We start from the raw sequence: 20,050 nt of genomic DNA on the forward strand, positions 1-20,050 counted from the left end.
AAAACCTTCTCTTGAAAGTCGCTTTGTCTGAAAGCTTCGCAAAATTGTTGCCTTAGTATCACCCAATCGATAAAGTGGTTTTTAGCAAACTGACTGTACCATTTGTTTGCTAAGCTATCCAAGGTTGACGGAAAAAGCACTAGGTAGGCCTCTTCTCTGTTGAGGCCACTACCTCTGCAGAGAGATACAAATCTCCTCACATGGTCTTCTGCATCCTCTGTGGAGAGTCTTTTGAAAGTCGGAAACTTTGTGCTAACCTTGACCAGAATGCTTGTCAGCTCCTCCATTAATTGCAGCTTGCCCAAGAGCCGGTTGTAACACAAGGGGTGGAAAATGTGCTTGAGAAGGTGATGAGGATGGTCAAGAGCTGGTTGAGGCAGATGCCTCACAAGGTAGCAGAAGGAGGGTGGAGAACTTCTACAAGGTAAGAAGGGCTGATGCTTTTTGTGCAAAGGACTCCTTGGGGGCTTGGTCGGTCTTTAAACCGCCTTGTATGCATCGTGCGGCAGTAACAGCTCCACCCAACCTACGCGCAAGAAAACCCTTTAACATTCTAGAAAGACTAGACCCACTAGACCAGACTACCAGGTTGGACGAGGGCGAGGGTGCACTAGACCGGACTAGACCATACCAAACAAGACCAACAGACTCGACCAAGGCAAGAGACTAGACCAGCTAGCTCCTCGACTATATAACTTCAGTTGAGGTCCCACTGAGCGTGCCAAAAATGGGAGCATCTGTAGATTTATCTCGTGCTCTCTACTATGTTGCTCCACAGTGCAATATGCAAGAAATCTCACTCCACCCACAGAAAAAACATTGTAAAGCAATACGAAATGAGGCAAGACTCTACTTCGAATGACACAACAACAGACTCCAAATCCAAATGAAAGCTTGACTAAGCTCAAAGAACCGATGCAGACTTTGGCTGGCAGCACACTCAGCTCCAAGCCAGGACTCACATGTACAATGGGGGTGTCAAGGCTCCAACTGTGCAGGGAGAGTGCCGGTGTGCAAGTGCTAGACTAAAGACACAAGACTCTGGACTCATATGACTCATAGATCCCAATCCCAACAAACTAAGCATATATACAAAACATGAAGGGCAACCAACGGCTGACCTAATTATCTTTGACCACACAGCTACGCCTTTCTTCGAACTGTGGTAGCGGTAAACTGGCCACGGTGTCCTCTCCACCACCACTCCCTCTGTCTGCCACATGTCCTAGACTACTAGTATCACTTCCCAAGCGAGAGTCCACAAGTGTGAACCCAACGCCAACTGTAACTGCTGTCTATGTCCGTGACACTGCAGCCTGCACACATCAGCATGCCCATACTGCCACAAGCATTTTGCCATACCCGGGCAGCTGTGTTGTAATCTGTGTCTTCAAGTTCAGTTCTGGTTCGGTTCTACTCTTCCTGGTCCGGTTTAGGCATGCCACATCATCTCTTTGTCACACTCTAATCTGATCATCATTCTTCTACCACATCTTCCTCAGCCTGATAATCGCATGTATTTCTCTAAGGGTGTCTACTTTGGTAGGCGGGGAGTTATTGGTGGAGGTGTATTGGACGGTTTAGGTGAAAGTTTGGGTCTTGCTGCTTCTGTTGTTCTCCAGCACTATTTTGGGCTACGAACTGTGTCCTTCCTTTATCCCTAATGTAGCGGATTGCTGGCTCTGCTTTTTCACCAGCATCCACTTTTCCAAGAAATTTCACATCCTTTTGTTTTTAAGTGCTTTTGGGCTGAGAGCCTATACAAAGGCTCTACTGACTTTAGTTGTAAACGTACCTCTGTAGTTTACAGGTCACTAACAGTCAAGAGTGAGCCTCACCCCGTATGCACAGTGAAGTTATAAACAAACACAGAAGGGGTCACCAACTTGGGGCTAGATCATCATTGTAAAGGGCGGTTGTCTTTTAAATTAGAATCTCTGTGTTGTAATTGAATTTGTTACTTGCCAGTAATTGTGCATGAGTGCCTCTCATAGAAGCACTTTCAGAGCTCCCTCAAAAGGTAAGCTATTATATTTTACAATCATAAATCAAGCACTCCTAGTTGGAATTATGCATCCAGGTTTCTCTCCTCAATGCTCACTGCAAATTTACTGTCTCCAAACCAAAGAGAGCACCTCAATGGAGCTAGTAAAACAGTCTTCAAAGCCAAAGCTCAAACTTTTCCCCTTCTTTTGGCAAAAACCCATTTGAACTTGATGCCTAGATCCATTAACCAATGGAGATACATGCTGTATTTGTTAAGCAAGAAGTTCATCCATTGCTCAGCACCTAGGCGAAGACCCTTTAACACCTGATACTTTCGTTCTGGTTTACGCATTGCCTTTTTTGGTTGAGTTCCTCATCAATGGATTTACTTTGCCCTCGTACGTGTGGAAAAATGCTCGCCAGACGTGATAAAAACCAAGATTGCTTCACATACACTAAATGCACGCCACTCAAACTACTTTTAGAAAGAAAAGATATGTGACTGACATGACATTATAGCGCATCAAGATACTAAAAATCACGAATTTAAGGTAACCAGATCACAACCTCATTGAATAATGCAGTGCCAGATCCCAAAGATCCATCTGCAAATGATTTCAGCCCTCCCAATATCAGGTTTTGACTTAGCCTTTTCCCTGTTTGCTTTACTTCCATCTGCATTCAGCAAAAACATATGTAACAAAGCACTAAAAAAAAATGATACAAAGGATTAGCATTTTCAGAAAAGGAAGCCATATAGCACAATTCAGAGCTCTGAAACATAATCTATGAAAAAGAAATGATACAAAGGATTAGCATTTTCAGAAAAGGAAGCCATATAGCACAATTGAGAGCTCTGAAACATAATCTACAGGCAAAATTCTCACTTCAAATATATGTTCACAAAACAATTTTAAGAATCAACCATCAACCCTCGTTCTTAGGGCCCTTTGAAGCTGAAACCTCAAACAAGAACAATCATATTCAAAGAGTTTTTCTTTTCTGGGTTTCAAGGTTGGTTATTGGTTCGAATTGCTCTGCATTACACAGGCCAAGGAGCATATTCTTTTAGATGATATTTTATCCAATTTGTACAAGCATTCCCGTGTTAAAAGTCACAAACATAAGAGGGGTGGAGATCATTTATGACAATTAATAGAGCTATACATCTTGTCAAGCCATAAAAAACAGAACAATTTTAGCTCGCTGCTGCTCCCACGCCATCGCTCGCTACCCCCTGCCCTCCCTCGAGCTGCCCAGCCCCCCCCCCACACCCTCGTGCCTACCTGCTCGCCCCTCCTCGCGCTGACCTGCCTGCCCCATCCCGCATCCCCCCCCCCCCCTTTCAACTTTCTCCCTCCCCACTCCTGAGCCCCTTTCCCTTCAGCCCTGCCCCGCGCTCTTGTTTCGGCGAACAACGCTTGTGGGCTGCCCTCAGCACGCAAGTGCTTTTTCGTCGCATCCTCGCCTCCTCTCCAGAGCAGTAGACACGGAGTGGTGACCCCTACTCCATCCCAGAGGGACTCCACTGAAGCCCACTCATCCAACACCGTGGAGCCGACCCTTCAACTTCCTCTTCGCCAGAAGAGCAAGCGAGCTTGACGGCCGAGGTGGAACGGCTTCAAGCCACCTCAGTCATTTGCAAGATTGTTGGCACACGCTAGCAGAGGCAAGGTTCAAGACTCCGACTCCTCGCCGAAGTAAGAAAGATCATCGTAGAACAGATTCTCAGGAGAGGCTACTACCAGTCTCCAGAGATGGCAGCCAAAGTGATCTTGATGAGCTCGCTAGGCATTTAGGTGGCTCGAGCTTACTTCAGATAGTGGCACCACGGCTTCGACCCGACTACACACGTGCATGAGGAGGAGGCAGATCGTCCCATCTCAGTTTGCTTTCTAGGACTGAGGCGGGAGTATCCACTCTTACTTTCTAGGATTGGCTCCATGTTTGGGACCGTCTTGGAGACCCCGCGCATGCCAGCTTCAGTTGTGGCCAGGGCTGCATGGTTACCCATCGTGCGAGTTGTTGTCGGGACACACATACACTTCCGAAGGTGGTTATGCTACCTCGGGTGAGTGGTGGTTGGATCAAATGGCGTGGAGCATTTGATCCTTCCAAACCAGCGCTTCACTTGCAAAGAGATGGCCATCTTGCAGGCCTGTGCACGTAGGAGAGCTCAGCCAGCTCCATAACGACAGGGCCCTAGAGCAAGCCGTCCCTCCAACCGGGGGTCTCTGGGGGGCTTCGGAGACCCCACAGACCTAGCCTCAATAGTGGTAGATGACCTAACTGAGGAGAGATGGCACCAGGTTCGAGGCCACCCATCGATAGGCCAGGCTCCTCGCCCTGGAGGTCGCCCCACTGTTCCTTGACATAAGTGGGTTTCTATGGGAAACCGCTTCAGACTTTGCAGCAAGAAACCACCTCAGACCCCTCCCCTCCTACCTCTTTTGTGCAGGAGGATCTGCCCCTCCCCCCCCCCCCCCCCCCCCCCCCCCCCCCCGCCTGTATATAACACTTTTTGAGGAGGCTGAGGACATTCAATTGCGTGGCTTAAGGGGGGCACAGACCCTGTGTCAAGACATTATAGAGGCTATACCTATAGAGTGGCACACTCCTCTGGAGCCGGCAGTTCCTTGTTGGATGGGGGGCTTCACGCGACTGGAGGTTCTCATTTTAATCAGGGCTTCATAGGATACTGCAGTTTCTTCGAGGTTTGAAGGGAGGGCCACCTCCACAGCATCACTGCCGAGGCACCAGAGGTGGCCGAGTGCTGCTTTCAGCAGATCGGAGTAGTAGGCATCAGTGGGAGAACACGTGTCATAGGCCTCGACCCAGCTGATCTTAAGTCAGGACACTAGCAGCCTTGAGCTTGGGAGAGCCACACTTTGGTACCAGTGCAGTGGGACCCAGGGAAATGGTTTTGGCGGGATACCTTCACTCACGCCAATCACCCGGGCACCCCTTCTCCCAGTACATAGCTCGGCTGGGCCGTCACATATTGATAGCGCGTAGAGAGGCTTGTCCTGCTGTAGCGACTCACTGGCAGGAGTTCCACCCCAAGAGAGCACTGGTCCCAGACCCTCGCGCCCCTTTAAGGATTTCTTGATATTGCTTCAACTCAGTACAACACTGGTTCTCCATCCTCTCCACCTCCACGCAGGAGCATGCTAGAGAATGATCCCATGGCACAAATTTAAAGGCCCTAGGCCCAAAAGCAGTTACATCTAAAAGCATCACACTCAAAAGCCTTGATCCCAAAAACATCTACTAAAAGCTGACAACGTAATTCCAAATTTCCGTTTAGTATGCGCCACCAACGTGAAACGCGGAATTTCGCACGCCTACCACGTGGCACTATCAGCGTGATTTGCGGGATTGTCCGTACATTCGTGCCACGCCATATCTGATTGCGTAGGTCTCTATATGTGTGCCTTGCTTTATTTTAATTGACTTTAAGCCCCAAGAACTTGGGCCCCATCAGACAGGGTCCCATAAGTTGGTAAAACCTCTTTAGTAAATTGCCCCACTCAGCAAGGATCTGTAAGTTGGCAAGACTTCTTCTACTACTACTACTTCTTAGGTTGCTTCTTTTGTTAGGGTTTAGGCCCCTTGACCGGGATCTGCATGTCAGCTAGGGTTGGGCCCGAGAAACCCTAACCCACAAGGTCTTCAGTGGCTCAATGGCTTCACATGTCAACAATTTCTCAAGTTAGCTCAAAAAATTTTGAGGGTCATTCCGAGGGACCATGAGTTTTCTCCTTCCAGATCGGAGCTCTTGATAATCCAGCATAGAAAGATTAGCCATCACACCCAGACTGCGATGATCTTGAACCGGTGTCTCCATGCACTAAAATTACATACCCACGCAATCTCACCCAATTAGGAATATTCAGTGGTTGGCACATCACAATGGAACACAAATACTCACATATGCATGTTACAAGCCATAACAACATACAATCATCAATGAACACTCCCCCCGCAAATAACCATCCCGGTCTGGGCCATGCGTTGTTCAAAGACTCCCTCATCATTCCTGCAAATAACCTAAAACGGTCCGGGCCATGAGAAAGAGGCCTTTTACAACCAACTGCTTTCCAGACCGCAGCCTGCATCGCTTGGAGGTGCTAAGAGTAACCATTGTTCAGACTTCTTAATACTCCCCTCATAAATAACCATCCAGGTCCGCGCCATGAGTACTAACAACACAAACAATACTCCCCCCGTAAATAACCACAAGGGTCTGCGCCACGAGCAAAAGCAACACTTTTATACATCCAATACTCCCCCCGCAGATAACCTCAAGGGTCCGGGCCACGAGTATGGGCAAGCATTCTCAAACATCAATTCTCCTCAATACTCCTCCCGGGAGTAAATCACTAATCATTGAAACCAGTAGTAAAACCAGAGTCAAAAAACCAGAGTCAAACAATTCAAATTGGCACCAAAACAGGTTTAAAATAGATACCATCTATTTCAAACAAATTCCAAACAGTATTCCCAAACAATTTCTCAAACAAGTTGTCAAACAAAATTCAAAAAACTGCTAAATAAAACTGAAAAAGCATTCTCGACGTCAGCCAAGCTCAAAAAGACGACTCGGTTTCCATTCTGAGACGTGCACCAAAAAATAGACTTAGATTTTTTCTAGAAGTTTGTAGTCGTCCATAAGCTCTTGAATGATCGGAACTGGCTTGGTCAAACAGTGTTCCTAGAGCGATGGTGGTAGCCCCAAGATATAGTAATCACACTGGGCTTCCAAGGTTATCACCTCGAGAAGAGACACTTGTTGAGAGATGTCTAAAAATTTCAAGTTGTAATCTGCTAGGGTTTCCGTGGCAAGCATTTCAAAATACCCCTCTACCAGAAGTTGCACTCGAAAAGAAGATGTCTGAAGGCATATAACCTTGGGCTAAAATTTTCTTGAAAGATTGCCAAGACCTTGAAGTGTAAGGCTTGGTAGCTATAGACATTCACCACTGCATGGCACTGTCTCTAAGAAAAGCGGTGGCTTGACAAATCTTTGATTTTCCCGAGAAATTCCCCATGGCATAGATGTTATCAAATTGTTGTAGAAACTGTAAAGCTTTCCGTTCTTCCCCTATGGTCAAATCTAGAAGCGCCATCTTGCTCTGTCCGCTCTTTGGATGGACCAGTGTCGTATCGTGGCACGTACATAGTGTGAAATAAAAACATTCACCTCACTACTGACACCTTTTGATGCATGGAAATAAAAGAAATCATGTACATATTGTGATATATGCTTAGGTGGCTACTGCGGTCGCTAGTACATACCTATTCGGGGAGTCGTGGCCCTGGATGTGGCACCTTTGCATGTTTTCGCACTTGATAAGATATATACCTAGATGAATCCAGGATAAGATGCCTATTTTGGTTTTGTGATGTACATAATCCAAGTGTTTCATGGCAGCACACTCACCTCGCTTACAAAATCGATGCGGACAAAAACTGCCAAAAAAAGCAGGTGATGGACGGCGTCGTAAAATTGCATGGAAAGTGACCCAAAATGGAATATTGATGAAAATTTATACACATCTATGCTTTTATGCTTATGCGAGTGATCCCACAAATTTAGGGATTTTTTTGACTCTGTTTGAGATTTTTTACATCATAAATGGCCCCTCTTTTAGGGTTTAGGCCCCTCGGCCGGGATTTGCAGGTCGGCTAGGGTTGGGTCTAGGAACCCTAACCCATCGGGTCTTTAGTGGCTCAGTGGCTTGACACGTCAACAGTTAGTGACATCCTCCGTCGCACAAGGCACCGGAAGGCTATCCAAGACTGTCTGTGATAGATGACCCCTAGGAGAAGATCCCTCTCAAGCTCTGCTCTCGTCTCTCTACACTCCACGTCATACCAATTGTTTTGAGGCATGCTCCCAAAACGGCATCTCTGATCAAGCTGAGTGTGTGGATATGCCTCTGTTGCTACATTATACAATGTCTCGGTCAGTAAAGTGGTGATCTCCTCCATTGAGAGTCCTGGCTTGGCTGCTGTACATAGACGACTATAGATCTCCTCTGTCTAAACCGTCACTCTCTGGTGTAAATGTATAGCGGGTCTCCTGACACCTGGGATGTATTGTACTGAAAGGAGAACGGAAGTGTCAAGAGAGCATGATCCACTGCTACACCCACCGGTATGGGTCCTACAGCGAAATCCACTCTACTGGCCCCATGCCTATGTGGAAAGCATGTGAAACTAGTCGCTTTAGGAAAACATTGTAGGCCATTAAGTATGGGCAGACCATGTGTAGTCGCCATCTCCGTGAGATGTCTCCCATATCTATCTGCTCTCTGTCCTGTGAGTGTCTGTCAAGATCCAAATCTCCCACATCAAGCTCTCTGAGCATCTTCTCTGAAGTATCATAGAAGACTGCATGAGCATTGCCCATCCGGCCATTGAAGTCCTCTAGGAGGAGGATGTCACCATCCTTGGAAAACTCCCGTATGTCATCATCTAGGAAAAAGAAAGGTGACTGCCCTCTAGGCAGACCATAGACTGATGTACTGGGAGGAAGTAGCATATGCCAATGTATAAAAATCTGCGTGTGTCAGCCCTCAGCCTCACCCACATGTATCTATCATGATCATTTCTTCCTACAATGTGTAGAAGAGGTTGTAGCTCCTCTTTGAATAATACTACTACTCCCCCCGATCCTTTGCTCCCATGCTCAGATCTCGTGTCACTCCGTCAAGCTGTCCCCATCTATATCCCGTCACATGTGGCATCATATATCTAGGGGCCTGATGAGTCTCTCAGAAGAATATAATGTCCCTATCCCAAAAGCTATCCTCAAAGGGGCCCACATCCAGCCTATAAGATCCATTACAATTCTAGGATGCCATCTTCAGTGTAAGGATTCTACGTGCTAATCCTTAATTAAGTACCTAAACTCATGATTAAGACTTAAGAAACTGAAACTGAACTTAGAACAAGACTTAGAAGACTCTGTGTTTGATTGATTGAAATGTGTGATACAAGAGCTCCTTATATAGGAGACGAATAGACACAAATGAAAAGACACGTCTCTTGGTGAAGAGACATGACTTTAGACATAAAGACACATCCTTTCAACAAAGAGTTGCAACCATTGGGCGAAGAGTCGCACCCGTAGAGCGAAGGGGTGTGACCAGTCGTCGAAGGAGTGTGGCTTTTGGCGAAGAGACGCGTCTTTTGGGCGAAGGGGTGTGACCATCCAAGTGCAGGGGTCCTCCTTGGCATGGCACTTCGCGTATCTGCAACTAGGAGTAGATGTATTGCTGTTAACATAGTCACAATCGTGACATTCCCTCCCTCTTTAAATAAAACCCAGAGTAGTTAAAGAAATTCCGGGAAGAAGGAAATGTATTTTTGTAGTGCTTCTGCATCCAAAGCTCTTTCTGTTAAGTCCCACGTCATGGCACTGTTATTGACCATGACTATCTTGCCAAACTGTGAAATGATCATATCTGCAACTTGTCTCATCTTTGTCAAAAGTATGAGTATCACATTTTGTAGCGCGGATAACGTGTCGTGCTCGACAACGTGTAGTGCTCTCTACAGTGGGTGGTCCTTAGTGCAATGTGCGTGACAATCTCACTCAAACAGACTGAATCTCCCTCAAACAGATGAACAGAAAGGAAACAATAGACGTCAACAGAGCTCGCAAAGACACAACAGCAGACCACAAAACATATGACTCGACTATCTCAAAGACTGATACAGACTCTGGCGTGGCAGCACACTCAGCTCCAGCCCAGGACTCTCTCAAGTACAATGGGGGTGTCGAGGCTCAGATGTGCCCGGATGGTGCAGACGTGCTCTGTGTAAAAAACCCACTCTAGACGACTACTACGTACAAAGATAATGCCACTGAAGATAATGCCACTGACCCAGAACGACTACTCATATGTACCGTCATCAAGAGCCACCAACGGCTCATAAAGAATATCATCTAAGTCTATCCCCACTGGGTGGCGGTGATGACCTGGCCATGATGTCCACTAGACCACCCTGCCACGTGTCTGCCCAAGTGTGAATCGACGAGACCAAAGACCAACTGACCAAAGCCCAACTGTAAACTATTGTCATATGAAAGTGAAAGTGACACTGTAGCAGGCTACAGGTTGCCCGCCACAAGTCCGCTGCCCGTCCCGGAAAGCGGAACTGATGAACTGAAATATCGGCGATCTACTGTTGGTGGTCGGATGATGGAGGAGGAGGTGGAGGAGGCTGATAGTAAGTTGGGTAAGGAGATGGAGGCCAAGTGTATAGTGAGGGGTAGTGGCCATGAGGAGGGTACATAGGGTATGGAACAACAGGTTGCGTCATGTGAGACGGTTGCGGTTGAGTAGGTGGAGCTGGTGGAAACCCAGGAAACGACTGCGCAGGCTGCGAGGGTGGAACAGGTTGTTGGAATCCCGGGAAGCCGTAGAAGTGCTGAGGATAGGATGGAGACTGGGAGGGGGAGGCCATAGAGGGACCCTGAAATTGTGATGAGACCGATCCTGTTGGTTTAGACTCCATTTTGGTAGGATTTGCTTTCTCTGCTGTTTGAGAATCCCTTGAATGTGCTTTGGAAACGTCCGTCTGTGTCGGTACCTGTGGTGCCATAGCAGGAACTTGTTGAGAAACCGGGGTTGTAGTTGTAGCTGTAGCTGGAACTGCATGTGAAATGGCTACAGCTTGGTAGTTTGCGCAAGGACATAGTTTATGTACCACCGGAGAGAGGTACTGAACTGCTGCGGTCATATCATTTGCCTCTTTTAACTGTTTTTGCTGAGTGTGGACAATATGTTTGAGGTCCACTACCTGTTGAGTTAAGATTCTTATACGATCTTGAGCTGTAGCAATGAAATTGTCCCTATCCATCGCTCGTTGAAGATGAGTTTGCACTTCCCTTGTTATACCGTCGTAGCAAGAGCCATGCATACCGTTGGTACCTTGCAATGAGAGGGCTGCATTGATAATCGTCGAAATGGCTCTTCTGTCTGCCTCTAAAAGTCTGTCGGCCTGAGGCGCAAAAGTCTCATACATGTCATGCTTGTCAGATGTAGGCGCCCCAGAGCTAGATGCCCCTGCAGTATCCTTCAATGCCCCAGCAGTAAGAGTAGTACGTAGTGTTGGCGACACAACTGGAGGTTGTGTTTTAGTGACTGCAACACTACTCACAAGAGGTGGTGTGAAAGTGGAGGTGGCCACAGAAGTAGACATACGCACTGCTGGTGTTGTAGTATGGACGTCCGAGATTTTGACCTGCGATTCTGAGAATGGTACTGTTGCCAGCTGTTCAGATGAATCTTTTTGTACTTTTGTCCTCTTGCGCAAGATGCCTTTCCCTTTGGCCATTTTGGAACGTTCTTGCTCTTTTGGATCATCTTGAAGGGTGAGAACTGCTTTTGCATCCGTCTTTTGCTGCATAATCTATACTACCCAATACATAATAGGCGCTGCATAGCAATTGAACCTTTCCGATTTGCCTTTACGTTGAGTCCGAAAATGCTTTGCCTTGTCCTGTAGCGCTTTAAACAGCAAATTGTGAAAAGGGTATGGCAGGCAGTGGTAGAGACAAAAAAGAGCATCGCATATTGCTAGAGAACCTGGAGAAGATGGAACACCTGTTCTTTCAGGTGCTCGCAGTAAAAAATAATACTGTAACACTGAATACAGTTGCTGACTCCTGTGATAGTCTGGATGTGAGTCCAGCAAAAGTTCCTGACAAGCATTTGCCGTTTCTTTTGGTGAAAGATTCGAGAAGGTTTTTGTTGCGGGCACAGGTGTCAGCACAGTCAATATTCCCATAGCCTGTCCGATATCCTCCGCTATAAGTGCAGTATCATTCAGCTTTGAAAAAGTTAGCAAGAGGGAACATAGCTTGGCAGTAGAGATATTGGCAGACAAATCGGTCTGAGCCAAATTTTGAAGACCCAAGTGTATCAGTTGTTGTTGAGAGAACACCTCCTTGAGTGCTAGATTCGGAGCCTGTAGATGATATATCATTATTAAAGATACCTTGGAGAGGGCACCAGACGGGCGAGGCACCTGGAAAGTGGTGACTCTGTCAGCAGTGGCTGATTGTGGTGAATCTTCCTCTAAAGATTCCTCTGAAATCTGCTCTGAACCAGGAGTATAGTCTGATTTACTATCAGAACTATCCCCAGATGCAAAGGACTCTTCCTCTGATTGCAGATGCTTTTCCCTATTTCGAGTACGAACCATCTTACTAAACTATGAGTGGACTTCCAGTGAGAAATTTGAGTAAGCAGTGTTGAGGAGCTCCGGAGGAACGGAGGTACTTGCCGCTGGGCTGGGAACTGTGAAGACTCTTGGCGCTTCTTATATGAAGAAGTGAAGATTGAATGACTTTTAAATTTAAGCTAAAGTAGCTTTTCAGTATTTTTAAAAGCTGCTTTTTTTATAGGTTTTTTGCTTTTGTGCAAGGCCTTGGGTAGGGGTAGGGCTAGGGCGAGGAAAAAGGCGGCCCAGGGCGAAGAACAGGCATGGACTAGGGCGATGGAAAAGGGAAGGGCGAGGGCGACAGGGCAGGGGCTAGGGCGAGGGAAAATGGAAGGGCGAGGGCGAGGGGTTAGGGTGGGAGAGGACGGGGCTAGGGCGAGGGAAAAGGCGAGGGCGAGGGTGGGAGAGGACGAGGGATGGCGAGGGGATGGGCTAGGGCAAGGGGGTGAGGGGGAAAGGGCGAGGGGTGAGGGGGTGGTAGGGCGAGGGCGAGAGGATGAGGGGAAAAGGGCGAGGGGCGAGGGGGTGGGCTAGCGTGAGGGCGAGAGGATGAGGGGGGGCGAGGGCGAGGGGATGGGCTAGGGCGAGAGGGTTTAGGTGAGGGCGAGAGAATGAGGGGGAAAGTGCGAGGGGCGAGGGGGTGGGCTAGGGCGAGGGCGAGGGCGAGGGCGAGAGGATGAGGGGGGCGAGGGCGAGGGGATGGGCTAGGGCGAGGGCGAGGGGTGAGGGGGCGAGGGCGAGAGGATGGGCTAGGGCTAGGGGGTGGGAGGGTTTAGGCGAGGACCAGGGGGTTAGGGGATGGGAGAGGCCGGGGGTGGGAGGGTTAGGACTAGGGCGAGCGGAAAAGAGCTAGGGCTCGAGAGAGAGGGTGAGGGGGAAAGGGCTAGGGTTAGGGACGAGAGGGGGCTTGCAATTCTACATAAATTTAGGGCTTACCCGCTTAGCTCAGCTGCAGAAGTCGTGGAGTTTCTCTTCAGTAGCAAACTGAGCACCACCAAAGGCACCTTCAATTGGCAACTGCCACCACATACCTAATTTATGGAGGAGATGTGAAAGTTAGGCGAGGGAGAGGAAAAGGGGAAAGGGAAGGATTAGGGCGAGGCTAGGGGAGTTGGTTGAGAGGAGAGACAAGCTGAGGTAGAAAAACAGTTAGCTTTAACGCATCGGAAACTATCCCAGAGACCTTAAAGATTTAGCTAGACCAAAAGAATAGCAAGCATTGATAAAACCGAGTTACCAGAAAGAATCAGCAATGCCAGATAAAACGCGAAGTATCATCCTACATAAATACCCCACTCAAGGCATTTATTGCTTTATGCATCTCCAAGAACTGAGTTTGACTTGAGAGCAAAATCTGAGAAAAGGAACTTATTTATTGGGGAGATTAGGTTATGTCCAAGATAGACAAAGATTAAAGACAGAGAGAGTGAAGGATAGAGTTGATCAAGTCCAGAATCAAACCTAGAGCTTAACAGAGTTTGCAGAAGGAGAGCTGCCTAAGGAGAGGGTCTAAGAGAGATAAGATAAAACAGGACAATCAGATGGGGAAGATAGTGATTCCGAAGCTATTTAAAGGTTCAGGAGTCTGCAAAGCTCAACACTTGCTTTGATTGTCGTGTGGTTAGACCCTTGAGCGTCTTATCAAGCATGATAGCATTTGATCCGAGATCCATTGACTAAAGGTAGAGAAACTCCTTCGAGAGTGGCTAATTGTACAGCGCCGTGGGGTAGAATCTCCATCACCTTATATGGTCCTTGCCATGCTGGGACCAACTTCTTTGTTTTTTTCAGAAACTTGGCCTGATAAAGTAGCACCAGTGCTCCTTGCGTTATTTGCGGCTTCTTGAGATGGCGATCATGCCAGGCTTTACGACGAAGTTGCTCTGCTTCTAGAGCCAGTGAAGCCAAACCTCGGCTTTCCTCCAAAAGGAAAAGACGAGAGATTGATGCCGGCCCCAAATTTCCATTGGCACGAAGACTACCCACTCGCGGGGATCCTGAGTTGAATTCAAAAGGTGCTATCGCTTCCAACCCAAAAGCCAATTGCAATGGGGTGTGATTGGTTGTGGCTTTGAAAGAAGTTCGATATGCCCAAAGTGTACCGTGGATAGCTTGAGCCCAAGTCGAGGGATGAAGATGACATGCTTTCCGCAGGAGTGCTATCAGAACCTTATTAGTGCTCTCTGCCTGCCCGTTTGCTCTAGGGTAATAGGAACAAGATTTTCTGTGAAAAATCTTATAGTTGGCCAGCAAGGTAGAAATTGTGCCATTCACAAAGTGACTACCCCTGTCACTGGTGATTTCCAAGGGACATCCAAACCTGCACAAAATATTTTCATAGAGAAACTTGGCTACTGTAGTGCCAGTCCAGTCCGTTGTTGCAAGTACCTCTGCCCACTTTGTTGCGTAGTCGGTAGCCACCAAGAGATACTTCCGATTGCCGGGTTGGGCAGAGGGAGTAATTGGGCCTACAAAATCTATGCCCCATCTCTCAAAGGGTTGCCATGCCATAGAGACCTACAGAGGACGGTTTGACTGTTTGCTTGGTTTAGGGCCACAGCGCTGACATACATTACATACCTTTACATAGGCAATTGCATCGCGGAAAATATAGGGCCACCATAAGCCACACTGGAGAATCTTTTGTGCAGTAATATGGCCAGGGTAATGGCCACCAGTGGGACCACTATGGGCATCCTCTAAAATATACTCGACTTCATGAGGGGAGACACACCGCCGTAGAACACCATCCTGCCCTGATTTGTATAGCTGGCCCCCAATGAGAGTGAAAGGCCTAGACTTCAGCAACAGGCGTCTCTTCTGCAGGGGAGAAGCATTCTCTGGGTAGAGGCCACTAGAAAGCAGATGCAAAACATCGCCGTACCATTCCGGTGTGGTATCCACCTTAAAGAGACTGCTATCAGGAAAGTCGTCAGCAACCCCTGTTGCTTCTTCACCAGTGTGAACGCGAGAAAGGTGGTCGGCAAGGACGTGATGTTTGCCGGGCCCGGAGTACCACTTCGAAATCGAACTCTTAAAATAAGAGTAGCCATCGCCATACTCTACCTGCAACCTGCGGCTTGTTGAGCAGAAATCGCAGGGCATGGTGATCAATAATAACTGTGAAGTGGACCCCTAATAAGTAGTGCCAAAAATTTTGCAGAGCATACACAATAGCTAAACCTTCCCTTTCTGTGGTCCTATAGTTGCACTCTGCCTTGGTGAGTAAGCGACTTGCATAGTAAACAGGGCAATCCAGGTTATACTCCTTACTAGGTTGAGTCAGCACCGCACCCACAGCCAGTTGACTGGCATCTGTATCCACATGAAAGGTGAGAGACCAATCGGGAGCTACTAAGATAGGCGCTTCAGTGAGGCGTTTTTTAGGGTATGCAAAAGCTTCAGCCTCTGCCTTTGACCATTGAAAGGGAACAGCAGCACTGGTTAGGCGGGTCAGGGGTTGAGCCACCTGTGCATACATGCGTATAAACCTGCGATGATACCCTGTGTGGCCTACAAAGCTCTGTACCCCTTTTGGGTTGATGGGAGGTGGTAACTTTAAGATTGCCACAATCTTCTCTGGGTCAGGCGCTAAACCTTTAGCAGACACCACATGGCCTAGAAGTGTGCCTTCAGTAACCAAAAAATGACATTTGTTAGGATTTAGCTTTAGGCGTGCCTCTCTGCACCTGAGGAAGACAGCAGAGAGATGAGCGAGGTGTTCCTCTAGGTTTTCCACTGGGGTTTAACATTGAGCACCTGAGAAGGTCGAAAAATCATCCATGAAGATGCGAAGATGATCCGTAAGCAGAGGACAAAAGATGAGATATACGGCCCTATTGAAAGAAGGTGGGGCATTTTTCAACCCAAAAGACATTCGAGTGTATATAAAAATACCCAAGGGAGTCACAAAGGCCTGGATGGATGCCCAACTGATTGTATCCACTAAACCCATCCATAAAACTGTACAATACATGCCCTGCTACATCTTCGAGAACACGCTCAGTGAAAGGTGTTGGGAAACCATCTGGGATAGTTACCTTATTCAGAGCACGGTAATCGACGCACACACGGATTTTGTTGGATTGCTTCTTAGGCGCTATCACCATGGGTGATAACCACTCAGAGTGCTCTACAGGTACTATGATCCCTGCCTCTTGCATTTTTTCTAACTCTGCCTTGACCGCCTCAGCATACTTCGGGTTGAGCTTGTAAGCTCGGCCTCTTACAGGCTTAGCCCCTTCAACCAGAGGTATAGTGTGGACACCCAATTCTGGTGGAATCACCTCTAAATCCTTGTAGGACCAAGTAAAAACATCTTTAAAAGAGTGTATGAAAGAGACTACCTGATTGAGTAATGCGGGATGCTCCCATAACAAAGCTGCTAACAGTACGTGCTGAGGGTTGTCAAGATCTCCTAGGTTGACTTCTCTGACCGGGTCTAGGGTTGTAGCTGGAGAGGGTGCTTCTGAAGATGAAAGGTGAGCTGCCTCTTGGAGCTTCAAGACATCATGTGCAGGTGTTTGATCGATTGGAAACTCTGCATACTCTTCTTGTAACCATCCCTGTGGGAGCTCCTCGAAGGGTAAATCTTCAGATAGAGACGACATGACAGAGTACTTTTGAAGGGGGTCCGACTTGGGAGATGCTCCAAGAAGGGGGAAATCTTTGGCTAGTGCATGCAGAGGAGATTTCTTCCCCCTTCGGTGATGTGTTATAGGTTCCCCAAGACCGAGGGCTTCCATAGGCTGGTCATTCGACGGATGAGAATTTGGGGCTGACACACTTACTTCTTCGACTGTTGTACTGTCTGCTGTAGGACTTGCTGTAGAACTTTGGACATCAGTGCCCTCCTGAGGATTTTGACGAGAGAGTGTTACTGGCGGCACAGGGAAGTTTTGAGTAGAGACCATGTAGCATGGCATCGAAGTGGTAGCTTCCAACCACTATAGCAGGTCCTCGTCAGACCCGTCAGGTGGGATGGGCTGCTCAGGGTTGGGGTTGGACTGTACTGTCAATGAGCTGTGCTGAGCCACTGGATCCATCCCTCCCTCAAGCCGGATTGGTTGCATTTGGGAGCCGGGAGTGTGTATCCACATAGCGTCGTTTCCCCAATCATGAAGTGCCTTAGTATGCCGCAACCATGGTCTACCAATCAGCAAGGGAAATCCTCCCTCCACCTGAGGAAGACTGACCACCACAAAATCCAAGCTAAAAGTGGTCTTGTACCTTCAAAGGCACCTTCTCTACTATGCCCACAGGATAGACTATCCTCTGGTCTGCCAATGTAACAGTGAACGGAGCAGGGTGAGTAGGCTGCAGACCTAAGGCTGTCATGGTAAATTCAGGCATTAGATTGATTCCAGACCCACCATCCACTATGACGCCTGAGAATGACTGCCCAAGAATAGATACAGTAAGACGTGGACTTTTATAGTCGGTGAGGGGAGCAGCTGGATATGAAATCATGTAGGACTCCAGGGGCTGCAGAGGTAGGTGCCCGCCACTAGGCCCTGTACCAGAGTACAAAGATTGAATTATTGAGAGGGTGTCACTTCTAAGAGTTGCATCTAGCCGAAGCATCTCATAAAGAGATACTTGTTGAAAGGTGTTCTTCAAGATTGCTTCCGCAGTGGGCCTGGCTTCTGCAACCTGGGCCTCCTCGGAAACTTTGACCTGTTGCAATTCAGCTACTGCTGCCACGAAGGCTCCATCAATGTCCAAAAGCATAGAGATTGGCCTATTCTTTGCACCATTTACGGATGCGACATTTTGAACAGGTGGCTGAATTGTTGGACCTGATGGTCCAGTTGGCAAACTTAAACCCAGGCCTGCTCTTTGTGCTCGAGTGAGCACCCCAGTAGGCTCTGCTGCTTGTTGTGGCTGAACTGTATGTGTAGCAGGTGCTGGCTGAGGGGTGGTGTTCACTGTGATTAGATTGATTTTCGGGAATGTAAACTCTTGTTGATTTTGATTTGGGCCTAAAGATGAGGATGCCCTTTGTTTGGGACAATCTTTACTGTAGTGGTCCTTAGACTCCGAACAATGTCTGCAAGGAGGAGACCCTTCAGGTAAAGGACACTTACTTTGGTAATGCCCATATTCACTGCATCTGTAGCATAGGATTGGCCGATTTGACGGACGAAACGGGGGACGAGGTGGTCGCTGCTCTTGTTGTTGCATGGTGCTCGAGGCTGAGGTGTAGAAACTTTGGGGAACTGAGGGAGTACTGGCATGATAAAAACTGTGGGGTACAAAGTTGTGCATACCTTGCTGCACAGGGGGTGTTGTCAGCAGAGGAGGCAACGGGTTTTGATGGCCGTAGGGAGAGACCATGTTGGATGCAGGTGCTAGCCCTTGTTGGAGAGAAGGACCTAGATTTTGTTGTGTTTGCCGCAATCCTTTGATATAGTAACAATCCTTATCTTCGTGCCCAGATTTTTCGCAGAAGTGGCAATAAGCCCGAAGGGGACAGTCCTGTGGAGGATGTCCGGGAGAGCGATAAGAGCTGCTCCATACCATAGCTTTGGTCTCCTGCTGAGACCGAAGCTCTTCTAGTTCTCTTTTGATTTGATCGAAAGCCTCCAGGTGCGATGGTTTCTCTTGTCTCTGAGAGATTGATTTCTCTTCTTGGAGGGCTCGTTGTAGTTTGAGGGCTTCCAGTTCCCTGCGCAAGGAAGTCAAAGGATCAGCAGGACTTCCTTCGGAGAACACAGAGGGAGTATCTATGTGAGGAGAGTTGTTGAACAGCTTCCTCGCCCCCTCTATTCTAGTAGCAGCTGCGATGAATTCCTCGAGAGTGGCGTCAGGTCGAAGGCTCTCCCGGAGTTTTTGCTGAGAGGTTTTTGGAAGCGCCTTCTCCACCCACTTCTTAACCATGAATTCACCTCGTTGCTGGGGAAGCTTGGCAACCAGAGACTTGGTTTTGGTCATAAGCTCCGCAAAAGTCTCCTCTGGCTGGAGCACCATGTTGGCCAACTCATCCAACACTTTCTCTTGGTAGTCACCCGGCTTGAAAGCTGCACAGAACTATTGTCTTAAGTCTGCCCAAGTTGCAAAATGATTATCTGCAAACTAGCTGTACCATTTGTCTGCTAAGCCGTCCAAGGTGGAAGGAAAAAGTACCAGATAAGCATCTTCCCTGTTAAGACCGCGTCCTCTACAGAGAGATACGAACCTCCGTGCATGGTCGTCCGCATCTTCCGAGGAGAGTCCTTTGAAGGTGGGGACTTGATGTTTACCTTGGCCAACACGCTAGCCAATGCCTCCATGGCCCCTTGTTGCAGCAGAATAGGGGAGAGCTTTACTGGAGAAGGTGATCTGGAAGATGTGGAACCTGATGAAGGAATGGGAAATGAAGGAATGGGGGATGGCGTATGTGGAGGTAAGGTTGATGAGGTTAATGGACTTCTACTAGATACCACCGGGCGTCTTCTGTTATAGTGCTTCAGAGGGCTCAGTAGTGCGCTTTGATGCTCAACTGACCGCCTTTATGTGTCATGCAGTGAACAGTGAAGAGTGCTAGAACAGGTGAGGATATGAATAGACCACCTGGCCCAGGACCAGTACTAGACCACCTAGCTGGCAGGACGAGGAGGGCTGGACCAGGGCGAGGACTAGACCAGGATCCAAGACCAAGGACCAAGGCTCGACCAGGGCGAGGAGGGCTGGACCAGCGAGAGGACTAGACCAGGATCCAAGACCAAGGACCGGGGGCGAGAGAGGAACATACCAGACTTGCAGACTATCTACAGAGTGTGAGCAAGTGTGCAGAGCCAGGTAACAACCGATTAGCTTCACGATTCTATCCCCACAAGAGTGAGAC

The 20,050-nt window shown here is 48.1% G+C and overlaps 2 protein-coding genes across 5 annotated transcripts in view; both read right to left on the minus strand.

The window, feature by feature from the left end:
• Nucleotides 1–20,050, minus strand: part of LAF3 (Amidohydrolase family) — a 168,569-nt gene that overhangs the window by 30,339 nt on the left and 118,180 nt on the right. For all 4 annotated transcript variants that reach the window (XM_086487083.1, XM_086487080.1, XM_086487082.1 and 1 more), the window contains one exon: nucleotides 2,554–2,661. In XM_086487083.1, the coding sequence (XP_086343209.1) occupies nucleotides 2,554–2,661 (108 nt within the window). The remainder of the gene's footprint in view (nucleotides 1–2,553; nucleotides 2,662–20,050) is intronic.
• LOC147437566 (uncharacterized) lies at nucleotides 13,867–18,326 on the minus strand. Its single transcript, XM_086485897.1, has 4 exons — nucleotides 18,312–18,326; nucleotides 17,745–18,135; nucleotides 17,467–17,612; nucleotides 13,867–14,460 (listed from the first exon to the last, which is right to left on the minus strand). The coding sequence occupies exons 1-4, from the start codon at nucleotides 18,324–18,326 to the stop codon at nucleotides 13,867–13,869; spliced, it is 1,146 nt and encodes a 381-aa protein (XP_086342023.1).

The sequence above is a fragment of the Adiantum capillus-veneris genome, chromosome 17 (genome assembly GCF_014529385.1).
Source record: "Adiantum capillus-veneris isolate H3 chromosome 17, ASM1452938v2, whole genome shotgun sequence".
Lineage (NCBI taxonomy): Eukaryota > Viridiplantae > Streptophyta > Polypodiopsida > Polypodiales > Pteridaceae > Adiantum > Adiantum capillus-veneris.

Coding starts and splice junctions, on each gene's coding strand:
- LOC147437566 (XM_086485897.1), bottom strand. Junction 17,613..17,744: donor AATTCAATCTTTGTACTCTG/GTACAGGGCCTA, acceptor AGTCATTCTCAG/GCGTCATAGTGGATGGTGGG. Junction 14,461..17,466: donor CTGTGGGCATAGTAGAGAAG/GTGCCTTTGAAG, acceptor GCCAACTATAAG/ATTTTTCACAGAAAATCTTG.